Source organism: Bombina bombina, chromosome 1 (assembly GCF_027579735.1).
Source record: "Bombina bombina isolate aBomBom1 chromosome 1, aBomBom1.pri, whole genome shotgun sequence".
Lineage (NCBI taxonomy): Eukaryota > Metazoa > Chordata > Amphibia > Anura > Bombinatoridae > Bombina > Bombina bombina.
In genome coordinates this window covers 1,046,731,660-1,046,748,291 of record NC_069499.1, presented here as the reverse complement: position 1 = coordinate 1,046,748,291, position 16,632 = coordinate 1,046,731,660, and the positions used below count along the sequence as shown (strand labels likewise).

The following is a 16,632-nucleotide window of genomic DNA, read 5'->3' as shown; positions in this document are numbered from 1 at the left end:
AATTTGAGGGACACCATCTTGGATGACTTCCCTTAAAGGAACCGTCATTCGTTGGGAAGTCGTCGGTGAAGATGGATGGATCCGCGCTGGAGGTCTTGAAGATCAGCTGGTCGTCATCGGATTGAAGAACATAGAAGATGCGGCTTGGATGAAGATGTTTGCCGTTCCGGATGTCCTCTTCTGTCCGCTTGGATCAAGACTTCAGCCGGAGGATGGACGTCACTCTTCAGCCCCCGCTTGGGCTTGGATCAAGATTTCGGAGGCTTGGATCAAGACTTCGGTGGACGGATCGGTGAACCTGGCATGGTGAAGATAAGGTAGGAAGATCTTCAGGGGCTTAGTGTTAGGTTTATTTAAGGGGGGTTTGGGTTAGATTATGGGTATGTGGGTGGTGGGTTGTAATGTTGGGGGGGGTATTGTATGTTTTTTTTTACAGGCAAAAGAGCTGAATTATTTGGGGCATGCCCCGCAAATGGCCCTTTTCAGGGCTGGTAAGGTAAAAGAGCTTTGAACGTTTTTTAATTTAGAATAGGGTAGGGCATTTTTTTTATTTTGGGGGTCTTTGTTATTTTATTAGGGGGCTTAGAGTAGGTGTAATTAGTTTAAAATTGTTGTAATCTTTTTCTAATGTTTGTAAATATTTTTTTATTTTTTGTAACTTAGTTCTTTTTTATTTTTTGTACTTTAGTTAGTTTATTTAAATGTATTTATTTGTAGGTATTGTATTTAATTAATTTATTGATAGTGTAGTGTTAGGTTTAATTGTAGATGATTGTAGGTAGTTTATTTAATTTATTTATTGATAGTGTAGTGTTAGGTTTAATTGTAACTTAGGTTAGGATTTATTTTACAGGCAATTTGTAATTATTTTAACTAGGTAGCTATTAAATAGTTATTAACTATTTAATAGCTATTGTACCTGGTTAAAATAATTACAAAGTTGCCTGTAAAATAAATATTAATCCTAAAATAGCTACAGTATAATTATAATTTATATTGTAGCTATATTAGGGTTTATTTTACAGGTAAGTATTTAGCTTTATATAGAAATAATTTATTTAATAAGAGTTAATTTATTTCGTTAGAATAAAATTATATTTAACTTAGGGGGGTGTTAGGGTTAGAATTAGCTTTAGGGGTTAAAAAATGTATTATAGTAGCGGTGAGCTCCGGTCGGCAGATTAGGGGTTAATACTTGAAGTTAGGTGTTGGCAATGTTAGGGAGGGCAGATTAGGGGTTAATACTATTTATTATAGGGTTATTGAGGCGGGAGTGAGGCTGATTAGGGGTTAATAACTTTATTACAGTAGCGGTGAGCTCCGGTCGGCAGATTAGGGGTTAATAATTGTAGGTAGGTGGCGGCGACGTTGGGGGCGGCAGATTAGGGGTTAATAAATATAATATAGGGGTCGGCAGTGTTAGGGGCAGCAGATTAGGGGTTCATAGGGATAACGTAGGTGGCAGCGGTGTGCGTTCGGCAGATTAGGGGTTAAAAAAAATTAATAGAGTGGCGGCGATGTGGGGGGACCTCGGTTTAGGGGTACATAGGTACTTTATGGGTGTTAGTGTACTTTAGAGCACAGTAGTTAAGAGCTTTATAAACCAGCGTTAGCCCAGAAAGCTCTTAACTACTGACTTTTTTCTGCGGCTGGAGTTTTGTCGTTAGATTTCTAACGCTCACTTCAGCCACGACTCTAAATACCGGCGTTAGAAAGATCCCATTGAAAAGATAGGATACGCAAATGGCGTAGGGGTATCTGCGGTATGGAAAAGTCGCGGCTGCAAAGTGAGCGTTAGACCCTTTCATGACTGACTCTAAATACCAGCGGGTGGTAAAAACCAGCGTTAGGAGCCTCTAACGCTGGTTTTGACGGCTACCGCCCAACTCTAAATCTAGGCCTTATTATCTTATTCTTATTGCAGTTTTTATATAAAATGTTTAGTTTTTCTAATTCTCAGAACTGGAAATACACACTACGGACTTCTTAAAGGGACAGTCTAGTCAACATTAAACTTTCATTATTCAGATAGGACTTGTAATTTTAATCAACTTTCTAATTTACTTTTATAATCAAATTTGCTTTTATCTCTTGGTATTCTTAGTTGAAACTAAACCTAGGCAGACTCATATGCTAATGTCTAAGCCCTTGAGAGCTTCCTCTTATCACAGGCTTTTTAAATTCCTTTTCAACACAAATAGACTGAAAGTATACGTGGGCCATATAGATAACACTGTGTTCAGGCATAGGGAGTTATTTAAGATTTAGCCTAACACAATGCTAACTGCAAGACAATAAATAATAAACAGTCACAGTCATGTGATCAGGGGGCTGTAAGAAGGTTCTTAGATACAAGGTAATCACAGGGGTAAAAAGTATATTAATATAACTGTGTTGGTTATGCAAAACTGGGGAATGAGTAATAAAGGGATTATCTATCTTTTAAAACAATAACAATTCTATTTTAGACTGTCCCTTTAAGGTTAACCCTCCTAACTGGGCTCAGCAGGGGTATTACATAATGAACTGCTGAACAATGCAGTTTTGCTATCAAAATAAGTGTGGCTAGTCTTGTCTTCTCCAGTGATAAGTATGAATTGGCTCCTCTAAACAAGGCAAGTGGTGGGTGTTGTTTGGCTACTGAAGAAAATCTGCAGCATATACAGTACTTTTTTCTTTTAAAAATGTTTACACTTGGCTGATATGCTATTTTATAAGAGCATTACAGAAATGTATTGTGAGCAATACAGTCCTAAGGCCCAGAGTAGCGCAATGTAAATACAAATTAAACCTCTTAATGGGGCCTACTGACTGTTTCTCGTTTACCTGTGAGTACAAGATTAGTTATCTCTCTAGAGAATGTCTGAGTGCTATGCAGTGAATATGTTTAACCCCTTCTATGCGCATGATAAAGCATTCTCATCATGCGGATAGCTACCTGTAGGCTCATGACAGACCCTTCTCGTCATGCAAGGGAATCGCTGATCAAACGCTGTTTTTGGCGATCCCCCTCACTACAGGCCGGGAATCGTTGATGTGCAGGCCGATGTCACCACTTACGCACGTGGTGATGTCACAAAGGGCTTAAGGCAGGATTCACCGGTAGCTGCTAGGGAGCCGGATGGGGGAGGTTTGTATAGTCAGGTGATCACAGCAGTAACAGTGAACAACTTGCAAGAAAAAACTTATTTTATTTCTGTACTGCACAATGGGGCCTCTCTTATTTATATTATAACCTCCAAAAGCCTGTATGGGCCGCTATTTCCAATGTTACTACTCTTGATGACAATTTAGTAAGGTGATCACAGTAAAAGCATTGATCACTGGGCTATTTTCAATATTATTTACTAAAATCTAGCCAAAAATTATACATTTTTGTACAGTTTTGGCTGCAGGTTTCTCACATAAATATAAAATGACATATTGAGTATCTGCTGGGCCTGCTGAAAAAAACAATATATGATTTGTGTGGGACATTTACTGAAATTTGACTATAATAGGGGTTTAAATGTAAGTAGCAAAAAAAGCTCAAAATTGGCTCAGCACAAAAAGCTTAGCAGCAAAATGGTTAATGACTATTAGCCCATGTGTCTAGATGATAAAATATTCTGAAACTGCATGGAGGATCCCTAATATTGGCAGCAAACACCTTTCTTGTTAATTATCTTTAGCCCCAACAACACACCTGTTTTACTGTCAACAGTGAAATGCTTCTCTCCCTCCAGTACACTGTATACAACTCTTGCGCTGCTCCCATATGCTGGATCATCAGCATCCCATGCAGATACCACCATCACAGATGTGCCTGCAAAAAGGAGACTGCTCACAATATACTGCTGCTCACATGTGGCCTGAATCAAAATGGCAGTGTCACTTACCCACAGGTGACAGCTCGGGAACACTCCCAATATATGGTGCCTGTAGGAAGCGTGGCTCGCTGTCATTGATATCCTGTACCTTGATAATAAATTCAGACTCTGGCTCCAGCAGCCTGTCTGTGTGTCGATCTCGTGCCTGAGCACGCAGTGTGTAAAATGTCTTGTACTCCCGATCTAAACGCTCAGTGGCATGTATGTCTCCCGTTAGCTCATCAATGATAAAGATGGATCCAGCACCTTCACCAGAGATTGTGTATTTAATTGATCCGTCCCCTTCATCCGAATCAGAGTGAATCTGTATAGGATAAGAATAGCTGCATTTGTAACTGTAACACAGATTTTATTGGATTTTTCTGAAAATACTACTTTGAATAATCATGCTTCCTTTTGCAGTCAGTTGCATGGGCACAAGCATTGAAAAGTAGCGCTTTCCCAAAACAAGCACATACATGAGGTTGTCATATAAGAGACATCCATATGCTAAATCAATTGAAAGTTGACTAGAAAATATCACATGACCATATACTATATATGTAAACATAAAATATATTTTACCGTAAAATATTTTTAGCTAACCAGAGTATGTTTGCTATGAACTGTTTGCCTTTCAGCTACTCCCTTTTTCTTTCATATGTATGGTAAAAAAACAAAATATAAACTTACCTGATAAATTAATTTATTTTAAAGTGGTGAGAGTCCAGGAGATTATTACGTCTGGGACTCAACTTCTGGCCACTAAGAGGAGGCAAAGATTTCCAAAAACTCCAAGAGTATTCTATACCTCTAACCTCACTGGTAAGCCAATCTAATGTATAGCCAAGCAAGAAAAAGCAGAAAGGTAGGAAAGGACAGGACATGGTAATGAGGTGCAAAACTAGAACTGGCATCCAAAAAAATTAAATCACAATTACAAGTAAATAGGGCTGGCCTCGTGGACTCTCACCACCTCAAACAAAATTAATTTATCAGGTAAGCATAAATTTTGTTTTCTTTCGTAACGTGATGAGAATCCACAAGTCAATTACATCTGGTAAACTAGTACCCAAGCTGTGGAGTCCACAAGTAATTAGGGCGGGATAAAACATTTTTTGGACAAAAAGGCAGGTATCTCATTTCCAGAGTGATACTGCTGCCTGGATGACCATGTTGCTGCCTTGCAAGTTTGTTTTACTAAAGCTTATTTTTGAAAGCCCAGGAAGTGGAAACTGATCTGGTAGAGAGAGCACTAATATTTTCCCACCTCCAAGTAAACCCTGTGGATTAAAAGCTTGAACAACAAAGCCAAAGAAATGGTTCTGGTTTTTTGACCATTATGTAAACCTGAGAAATGAATAAACAAACTAGAGGATTGCCTAAAACCCTTAGTAGCCTAAAGATACAGCTTAAAAACTCTAATTATATCAAAATTATGTAAAATCCATTCCTTAGAGTTCTGAGGATTAGAACAAAGAGACACTACAATTTCTAAATTCTGTAAAAGGAAACTACCTTTGACAAAAAAATGTAGTTCTAAAAACCGCCTGATCTTGAAGAAAAACTAGATAAGGAGGATCATAAGAAAGAGCAGACAATTCAGAGACTCTTCTGCCTGAAGAAATTGCTAAGAGAAATAATACTTTCCAAGACAGACGATAATGTCAATATAATGCCTAGGTTCAAACAGAGAAACTTGCAAGACCCTTAAAACCAAATAAAGGTTCCAAGGAGGAGAAATCACTTAATAACTTGGGACATCCTAAAACATTTAATGTGAAAATAGCTTAATGTGGCTTAATGAGTAAAAAAGTGGCCAAATTTTAATCAATTGCTGCATAATTTTGCACAACCCAAGATTTCCACTATACAAGCCTATCCTAGAAGTTTCATGGATTTTGGTTTCCCACAAGGCAAATGAATGACATTAAGCTTGTTTTTTGGGGAGCTTAATGTGGCTTAACGTACAAAATTAAACTTAGATGTTAACCAATTTCCCCTAAACTTCCAACAATACATTAATCTATCTATTCAAACATATTCTGAAAATTTCAGGACATTTGATAAAACATAACAAAAGTTATTCACATTTAACTTTTTTTTTTACAATCCTAAAATATTTAATGTGAGCAACTTAATGTAAAAAGAGCGTAATGTACCAAAATTCACCAAAACTTCAATCAATTGCCTTGAAACTTGGCACAAACTCAGTTTGTCACTTTCCAAACCTATCCTAAAAGTTCCATGGATTTTGGTTTCCCACAAGGCAAATGAGTGACATTAAGATTGTTGTTTGGGGAGCTTAATGTGGCTTAACGTACAAAAAAGAACTTAGATGTTAACCAATTTCCCCCAAACTTCACACAATACAATAATCTATCTATTCACACATATTATGAAAATGTCAGGAAGTTTAGCAAATCATACCAAAAGCATTATTCACATTTAACAATTTTTTTACAATCCTAAACATTTAGGGGTAGATTTATTATTGGTCGAGCGGACATGATACGCAATACGCTGACAGCATTTACCATTGCACAAGCATTTATTGTGAAATTCTTGTGCAATGCCACCCCTGCTCATTGGTGGCCAATCGGCCACTAGCAGGGGCTGTTAATCATTCGCGTATGACCGCTGTTTCTTAACTTCCGTTTCGGGCGAGCCTGAAACGATAGGGCTCCAAACCAGCATCCGTTGCTTAATAAATTGAGCCCTTAAAGTAAACAGCTTAATGTAAAAAAGAGCTTAATGTACCATAATGTGACTAAACAACACCAGACATTGCAAATTCATTACATTACGCTTTTTTGAGGATCCAGTGGCTTAAAGGGACACTGAACCCAAATTTTTTCTTTCGTGATTTAGATAGAGCATGAAATTTTAAGCAACTTTCTAATTTACTCCTATTATTAAATTTTCTTCATTCTCTTGGTATCTTTATTTGAAATGCAAGAATGTACGTTTAGATGCCTGCCCATTTTTGGTGAATAACCTGGGTTGTTCTTGCTGATTCAGGGATAAATTCATCCACCAATAAAAAGTGCTGTCCAGAGTTCTGAAGCCCAAAAAAAGCTTAGATGCATTCTTTTTCAAATAAAGATAGCAAGAGAACAAATAAAAATTTATAATAGGAGTAAATTAGAAAGTTGCTTAAAATTGCATGCGCTATCTGAATCATGAAAGAAAAAATTTGGGTTCAGTGTCCCTTTAATATGAAAAATAAATTAAAATATGAGTTTTTTTTGCCTCCAACCTTCCAAAGCTGAGGACTCCAGCTAGACAAAGCTACCTATAAAATATATATTGAAGAAATATTAGCCTATCTAGTTTTTACATTAAGTCGTTCACATTAAAAGTTTTGGGATTGTAAAAAAATAGTTAAATGTGAATAACTTCTGGTATGTTTTACCAAATGTCCTGAAAATGTTAGAATATGTTTGAATAGATGGATTATTGTATTGTGTGAAGTTTGGGGGGAAATTGGTTAACATCTAAGTTAATTTTTCTACGTTAAGCCACATTTAGCTCCCCAAAAAACAAGCTTAATGTCACTCATTTGCCTTGTGGGAAACCAAAATCTATGAAACTTCTAGGATAGGTTTGGATAGTGAAAATCATGCGCCTAGATTTAGAGTTTTGTTGGTAAAGACCCGCGTAGCTAACGCTGCTTTTTTTTCCAGTGCACCCTTAAGACAACGCTGATATTTAGAGTTGTCTGAGTGGCTGCGTTAGGCTCAGAAAAGGGAGCGTTGAGCATAATTTAACCCTCAATACCAGCGTTGCCTACGGTAGCGGTAAGATGGAAAAACGTGCTCGTGCACGATATCCCCATGGGAAACAATGGGGCTGAGCTGGCTGCAAAAAACCCTAACAACTGCAAAAAAGCAGCGTTCAGCTCCTAACGCAGCCCCATTGTTTCCTATGGGGAAAGATTTTCTAAGTCTGCACCTAACACCCTAACATGAACCCCGAGTCTAAGCACCCCTAACCTTACACTTATTAACCCCTGCTCTGCCACCCCTGCTATCGCTGACACCTGCATTATACTATTAACCCCTAATCTGCCACTCCGGACACCGCCGCAACCTACATTATAGCTATGAACCCCTAATCTGCTGCCCCTAACACCGCCGACACCTATATTATATTTATTAATCCCTAATCTGCCCTCCCCAACATCGCCGCTATCTAACTACAATTATTAACCCCTAATCTGCCGACCGGACCTCGCTGCCACTATAATAAATGTATTAACCCCTAAACCGCCACACTCCCGCCTCTCAAACACTATAATAAATTGTATTAACCCCTAATCTGCCCTCCCTAACATCGCCGCCACCTACCTACAATTATTAACCCCTAATCTCCCGCCCGCAACGTCGCCGCTACTATAATAAATGTATTAACCACTAAACCTAAGTCTAACCCTAACACCCCCTAACATAAATATAATTTAAATAAAACGAAATAATATTCCTATAATTAAATAAATTAATCCTATTTAAAACTAAATACTTACCTTTCAAATAAACCCTAATATAGCTACAATATAAATAATAATTAAATTGTAGCTATTTTAGGATTTATATTTATTTTACAAGCAACTTTGTATTTATTTTAACTAGGTACAATAGCTATTAAATAGTTATTAACTATTTAATAGCTACCTAGTTAAAATAATTACAAAATTACCTGTAAAATAAATCCTAACCTAAGTTACAATTAAACCTAACACTACACTATCATCAAATTAATTAAATAAATTAACTACAATTACCTACAATTACATTTAATTAAATAAATTAATCTATAATACAAAAAACCCCCCACTAAATTACAGAAAATAAAAAAATATTACAAGAAGTTTAAACTAATTACACCTAATCTAAGCCCCCTAATAAAATAATAAAGCCCCCCAAAATAAAAAAATGCCCTACCCTATTCTAAATTACAAAGTAATCAGCTCTTTTACCAGCCCTTAAAAGGGCTTTTTGCGGGGCATTGTCCCAAAGTAATCAGCTCTTTTACCTGTAAAAAAAAATACAACCCCCCCACATTAAAACCCACCACCCACATACCCCTACTCTAACCCACCCAATCCCCCTTAAAAAAAACTAACACTAACCCCCTGAAGATCTCCCTACCTTGAGCCATCTTTACCCAGCTGAGCCGAATTCTTCATCCAATCCGGGCGATGTGGTCCTCCATCCGGGTGAAGTCTTGATCCAAGCGGCAAAGAAGAGGTCCTCCATCCAGGCGATGTCTTCCTCCAAGCGGCATCTTCTATCTTCTTTCTTCCGGCTCCATCTTCAGACCGCCGACGCGGAACATCCACCTTCCCCGACGGACTAACGACGAATGACGGTTCCTTTAAGGGACGTCATCCAAGATGGCGTCCCTCGAATTCTGATTGACTGATAGGATTCTATCAGCCAATCGGATTTAAAGGGACACTGAACCCAAAAAATTTCTTTCATGATTCAGATAGAGCATGCAATTTTAAGCAACTTTCTAATTTACTTCTATTATCAATTTTAATTCGTTCTCTTGCTATCTTTATTTGAAAAAGAAGGCATCTCAGCTAAGGAGCCAGCAAATGTTTGCTTCAGTACCATGGACAGCACTTGTTTATTGGTGCTGACCAATCAGCAAGGACAACCCAGGTTGTTCACCAAAAATGGGCCGGCATCTAACCTTACATTCTTGCTTTTCAAATAAACATACCAAGAGAATGAAGAAAATTTGATAATAGGAGTAAATTAGAAAGTTGCTTAAAAATGCATGCTCTATGTGAATCACAAAAGAAATTTTTTGAGTACAGTGTCCCTTTAAGGTAGAGAAAATCTGATTGGCTGATTCAATCAGCCAATCGGATTGAGCTCGCATTCTATTGGTTGATTGGAACAGCCAATAGAATGCAAGCTCAATCCGATTGGCTGATTGGATCAGCCAATTGGATTAAACTTCAATCTGATTGGCTGATTGAATCAGCCAATCAGATTTTTCCTACCTTAATTCCGATTGGCTGATAGAATCCTATCAGCCAATCGGAATTCGAGGGACGCCATCTTGGATGACGTCCTTTAATGGAACCATCATTCGTCGTTAGTCCGTCGGGGAAGGTGGATGTTCCGCGTCGTCGGTCTGAAGATGGAGCCGGAAGAAAGAAGATAGAAGATGCCTCTTGGAGGAAGACATCGCCCGGATGGAGGACCTCTTCTTTGCCGCTTGGATCAAGACTTCGCCCGGATGGAGGACCACATCGCCCGGATTGGATGAAGAATTCGGCTCGGCTGGGTGAAGACGGCTCAAGGTAGGAAGATCTTCAGGGGGTTAGTGTTAGGTTTTTTTAAGGGGGGATTGGGTAGGTTAGAGTAGGGGTATGTGGGTGGTGGGTTTTAATGTTGGGGGGGTTGTATTTTTTTTTACAGGTAAAAGAGCTGATTACTTTGTAATTTAGAATAGGGTAGGGCATTTTTTTTTATTTTGGGGGGCTTTATTATTTTATTAGGGGGCTTAGATTAGGTGTAATTAGTTTAAACTTCTTGTGATATTTTTTTATTTTCTGTAATTTAGTGGGGTTTTTTGTATTATAGATTAGGTTATTTAATTAAATGTAATTGTAGGTAATTGTAGTTAATTTATTTAATTAATGTAATGATAGTGTAGTGTTAGGTTTAATTATAACTTAGGTTAGGATTTATTTTACAGGTAATTTTGTAATTATTTTAACTAGGTAGCTATTAAATAGTTATTAACTATTTAATAGCTATTGTACCTAGTTAAAATAAATACAAAGTTGCCTGTAAAATAAATATAAATCCTAAAATAGCTACAATGTAACTATTAGTTATATTGTAGCTATATTAGGGTTTATTTAATAGGTAAGTATTTAGTTTTAAATAGGATTAATTTATTTAATTATAGGAATATTATTTCGTTTTATTTAAATTATATTTATGTTAGGGGGGTGTTAGGGTTAGGGTTAGACTTAGTTTTAGGGGTTAATACATTTATTATAGTAGCGGCAACGTTTCGGGCAGGAGATTAGGGGTTAATAATTGTAGGTAGGTGGCGGCGATGTTAGGGAGGGGAGATTAGGGGTTAATACAATTTATTATAGTGTTTGCGAGGCGGGAATGCAGCGGTTTAGGGGTTAATACATTTATTATAGTGGCGGTGAGGTCCGGTCGGCAGATTAGGAGTTAATAATTGTAGTTAGGTAGCGGCGATGTTGGGGGGGGCAGATTAGGGGTTAATAAATATAATATAGGTGTCGGCGATGTTGGGGGCAGCAGATTAGGGGTTCATATCTATAATGTAGGTGGCGGCGGTGTCTGGTCGGCAGATTAGGGGTTAAAAAAAAATATTAGAGGGTTTGCGATGGGGGGAGGCCTCAGTTTAGGGGTACATAGGTAGTTTATGGGTGTTAGTGTACGTGATAGCACAGTAGTTAAGAGCTTTATGTTCCGGCGTTAGTCCATAAAGCTCTTAACTACTGACTTTTTTTGGCGGGAGGAGTCTTGTCGGTAGAGGGTCTACCGCTCACTTCTTTCAAGACTCCAAATACCAGCGTTAGGCAAATCCCATTGAAAAGATAGGATATGCAATTGGCGTAAGGGGATCTGCGGTAGCCTGGAGTCGCGGAAAGAAAGTGAGCGGTAGACCCTTTCCTGGCTGACTCTAAATACCAGCGGGAGGTAAAAAGCAGCGTTAGGACCCCTTAACGCTGCTTTTGATGGCTAACGCCAAACTCTAAATCTAGCCGTAAGGTTGTGCATGGTTTCAAGGCAATTGATTGATGTTTAGGCACATTTTCGTACATTAAGCTCTTTTTAAATTAAGCTTCTCACATTTTGGAGTCGATTTATCAACCCGTCAATGCTGCAGTTTCCGCACGAGCCTTCTGACTTAAGAACCGCTGCTCCTTAACTCATCTGCCACCTCTGAGGCGGCGGACAGCAATCAGCCCGATTGGATATGATCGGTTTGATTGACACCACATGCTAGTCTGCAGGGGGCGGCATTGCACAAGCATTTAACAAGAAATGCTTGTGCAATGATAAATGCTGACAGCGTATGCTTTCGGAATTTATCAATGTGCGACGGACAAGATCCGCTACAACGGATTATGTCTGCTCACTCTATTATAAATCGGTCCCTAAATGTTTTAGGTTTGTAAAAAAATAGTTAAATGTGAATAACTTTTGGTATGTTTTACCAAATGTCCTGAAATGTCAGAATATATTTGAATAAATAGATTATTGTATTGTGGGAAGTTTGGGGGAAATTGGTGAACATCTAAGTTTTTTTTTGTACGTTAAGCCACATTTAGCTCCCTAAAAAACAAGCTTAAAGTGAAAGTAACGTTTCCTCTGTTGCTAACCGTAATAACATATTAGGTTCTTTTTGCTGCATATTACTTCCTGATCACGTTTCTTTTTTGGCCAACTGAAATTCTGGCCGTTAGGCGGCCGTGAAGAAACGTCATCGGCCTATTGTGGGATCTGCACATGCAGTAAATCTAGGATCTTTACTTTTTTGTTAAATGCTCGCACCTGAATCGTGCATGCACAGAATATTTGGGACTGACTGAGCAGAAACATTACCTGCTTTGAGTCACTATTTGATACATTGAAGCGGAGGCCAGAAACGCTGTTGCTTGTTTCTTTCTCAAATCGCATAGTAATGAATGAATACAATATTGTTATTCATTCATTACTATGTTGGAAACTAGATAGATGCATGCGCTTTGGAGACCGGTTGGAGTGAGAATCGCATGCTCATTGTGGTTAGAATCGGCAAATTGTTCATGCGCAATAGTAATGGTCCTTGTGAACGCGCATCTCTGATACGTATAGAGCGGGTGGGACTGCTCTATACGTAAACACTGTAAAATATAGGAAGTAGAAGGTGGGAGGAGTCAGCAGGAGAACGGTATAATGAGAATGTAATAAAACAATAATTCAATACATTTATTAGAAAAAAATATAGCGATTTTCTTACTATACAGATAGACAATGCAGAAGTGTGTTCAAATGGGACCAAATTTACTTTCACTTTAATGTCACTTATTTTCCTTGGGGGATACCAAAATCCAAGAAACTTCAAGGATAGGCTTGGACAGTGAAAAACTGAGATTGTGCCAAGTTTCAAGGCAATTGATTGAAGCACATTTTGGTACATTAAGCTCTTTTTACGTTAAGCCGTTCAAATGAAAAGATTGTAAAAAAAAATAGTTAAAGGGATATTCCAGCCTAAATTGAAAACCACATGGGTGCATTTCGGTAGTGAACAGAAGCAATTTTGTAATATTCATGCATTAGCAAAAATGCTTCTAATAAAAGTTATAGCTGTTTAAAAAGTGTATTTAAGTATGCACCGTGCACCAGCATTTTAAACACAGCACTTGCTCAGAGAGCCTAAGGTGCTTGTACCATCTGGAAATTACTCAATTTAATTGCTGACATGATACAAGACCCAATGATGATCTTAGCAGCTACATTATTTAAACTGTGGGTGCAGTGACAATATCTAGCTATGCTTCACATGCATGTGCAGAGAAAAATACTAACACTAACACAGTGATAACTTTTACTAGAAGCATTTTTGACAATACAAGTATATTGCAAATATGTTTCTATCCAAAGATGTAATTAATCTATGTGCATTTAAATTTTGACTGGAACTTCCCTTTAAATGAGAATTTCTTTTGGTATGTTTTACCAATTGTCTTGAAATTATCAGAATATGTGTGAATAGATAGATTATTGTATTTTGCAAAGTTTGGGGGAAATTGGTTGACATCTAAGCTCATTTTTCTATGTTAAGAAACATTAAGCTCCCCAAAAAACAAGCTTAATGTCACTCATTTGCCTTGTGGGAAACCAAAATCCATAATTCTTATAGGATAGAATTGGAAAGTGACAAAATGAGTTTGTGCCAAGTTTGAAGGCAATTGATTGATGTTTAGGTTAATTTTGGTACCTTAAGCTCTTTTTACATTAAGTTGCTCACATAAAGAGGCCCATTTATCAAGCTCCGTATCGAGCTTGTGGTCCCATGTTTCTGGCGAGTCTTCAGACTCGCCAGAAACAGAGGTTATGAAGCAGTGGTCTAAAGACAGCTGCTCCATAACCCTGTCCGCCTGCTCTGAGCAGGCGGACAGGAATCGCCACACAGTTGACACCTCCCTGCTGGCAGCCCATTGGCCGCGAGTCTGCAGGGGGCGGCGTTGCACCAGCAGCTCTTGTGAGCTGTTGGTGCAATGCTGAATACGGAGAGCGTATTGCTCTCCGCATTCAGCGAGGTCTTGTGTACCTGATTCGCAAGACCTTTGATACATAGGCCCCTAAATGTTTTAGGATAGTAAAAAATAGTTAAATGCGAATAACTTTTGGTATGTTTTATCAAATGTCCTGACATTTTCATAATATGTTTGAATAGATAGATTAATGTATTGTGGGAGGTTTGGGGGAAATTTGTTAACATCTAAGTTCAATTTTGTACGTTAAGCCACATTAAGCTCCCCCAAAAACAAGCTTAATGTAACTCATTTGCCTTGTGGGACACCAAAATCCATGAAACTTCTAGGATAGGCTTGGATAGTGGAAATCTTGGGTTGTACAAAATCATGCAGCAATTGATTAACATTTGGCCACTTTTTTACTCATTAAGCTTCATTAAGCCATTTTCACATTAAATGTTTTAGGTTGTCCCAATAACTGGCATCAATCTGACTAAAGCTTGAACAAAATGCTAAACAAATTAGCAATCCTTTTTTATAGAAAAATGATAGAGCAGAATTTTGATTCTTTAAAGAGAGATAACCCCTTGTCTAAACCTTCTTGCAAAATTCCAGAATTTAGGGAATTCTGAAAGAATGCCAATTAAAACTGTTTTTCTTGCCAATAAAGAAAAACTTCCCAAATCTTGTGATAGATCTATATTGAGACAGACTTTCTAGCTGCTTGAATTAAAGTACAGACTCTGAGAAACCATGTTGTTTTAATTTTATGCATTTAAGCTTCAAGTTGCCAAGTTGAGAGACTCAAGATGATAAAATGGACCTTGAGATAGAAGGTTGAGACAAAGAGGAAGAGATGACGGAGGAGAACTTAAATTTGAATTAAATCCACAAACCAAGTTCTTTGAGACTAAACTGGATCAATTAGAATTTCTGATGATAGCTCCTGCTTTACTCAAGGTATCATTCTTGGAAGCAGAACAGTTGGAGAAAATTTAAGTAGACGAAAAGGATGAAAAGGACAAAGGAGCTACTAGAGCATCTACAAACTCAACTTGATGATCTCTGGATCTCACAAAATACCTTGAAAGATTGATGTTTATTCAAGAAGCCATTAGGTCTACCTCCTCTAGATGTCACCATCGCTTTGCTATCTGAAGAACTCTGGATGAAAAGATCATTCCCCTGGATGAAAGAATTGGCGACTGAGATAATCCGCTTTCCAGCTGTTCACTCATGAAATGTGAAACACAGAAATGATACAACTATTGTTCTCTGCCCAATTGAGAATTTGAGATAACTCCTTCATCGCTAGAGAACTGCGAGTTCCTCTTTGATTATTAATCTATGCCACAGCTGAGACATTGTCTGATTGAAATCAATGATGAAACCCTTCAGAAAGGGCCAGCTTTGGAACGCCCTGAAGATTGCATGGAGCTCTAGCAATTTATTAGTAACCTTGCCTTCTGAGGGAGCCAAACTCCATGTATTCTCCTGGAACCCCATACCGCACCCCAACCAAAAAGACTTGCGTCTGTCGAGAATATTGTCCAGGAGGGATGAAGAAAGGAAACTCCCAGATAAATGGACTGGTAATTTGTCCACCATGAAAGAGAACTCCTTGTTACAGGATCCAGTAACATTCTCTGAGAATGTTGATTGAAATCCTTGTACCATTGACTTAACATGTAAAAAAAGGTATCATGGGAAACCGGGTAAACGGAATTGCATGTGATGCTGCAATCATCAGACCTAGCACTTCCATACAGAGAGCTAATGTTGGATAATTGCCACTTGTTGGCGCAAGTTGGCTGTAACTTTAATTTCCTTTTATCTGTTAAGAAAAGATACTTTCTTTGTTAAGAAAATTGTTGGAATGAGAAACTGCTAAATGTAAAGATGAAGTCTGAACCAAGATATTTTCCAGGTAAGGCACCACTGGCATACCCTGAGCACTGATTACAGAAAACAGAGTTCACAGAACCTTTGTAAAAATTCTGAGAGCAGTAGCCAGACCAAATGGTAAAGCAACAAACTGAAAATGTTTGTCCAGATAAGTGAATCTGATAAACTGAAAATGCTCTCTGTGAATTAGGATGTAAAGGTAGGCATCCTGCAAATCTGTTGATTGTTTCCATTTTGAAAGTCAGAACTCTGAGAAACTTGTGCAAACTTTTTAAATCAAAAAAAGACCTGAAAGTTTCCTATTTTTTGGTAACTATGAAAAGGTTGGAATAAAAAACCATGTCCCTGTTCCTCCAAAGGAACAGGACGAATCATTCCCATGAGTTTCAGATCTTGAATACATTGAAAAAAGGCTTGAGCTTTTAAAGGATTATTTGGAATGCTGGACAGAAGAACCCTTCCTCTGGGAGGCATTAATCTGAATCCTGTTCTGTATTCATGTGAAGCAATATTCAATACCCAGGGATCTCGAATGGACTGAGCCCATGGGATGCTGCTTCCGAGCCACTCTTCTTCAGGTTCTCCTGAAGCAAAAGTTAAGAAGCAGCAGTCGTAAGACCACTGCTC

At 38.1% G+C, this 16,632-nt stretch overlaps 1 protein-coding gene across 2 annotated transcripts in view; it reads right to left on the bottom strand.

The window, feature by feature from the left end:
- The window catches only part of CDH22 (cadherin 22), a 224,914-nt gene that overhangs the window by 107,028 nt on the left and 101,254 nt on the right, over positions 1-16,632 (bottom strand). For both annotated transcript variants that reach the window (XM_053693516.1, XM_053693525.1), the window contains exons 2-3: positions 3,879-4,173; positions 3,686-3,805 (exon numbers count right to left, since the gene is read on the bottom strand). In XM_053693516.1, coding sequence (XP_053549491.1) covers positions 3,686-3,805; positions 3,879-4,173 — 415 coding nt within the window. The remainder of the gene's footprint in view (positions 1-3,685; positions 3,806-3,878; positions 4,174-16,632) is intronic.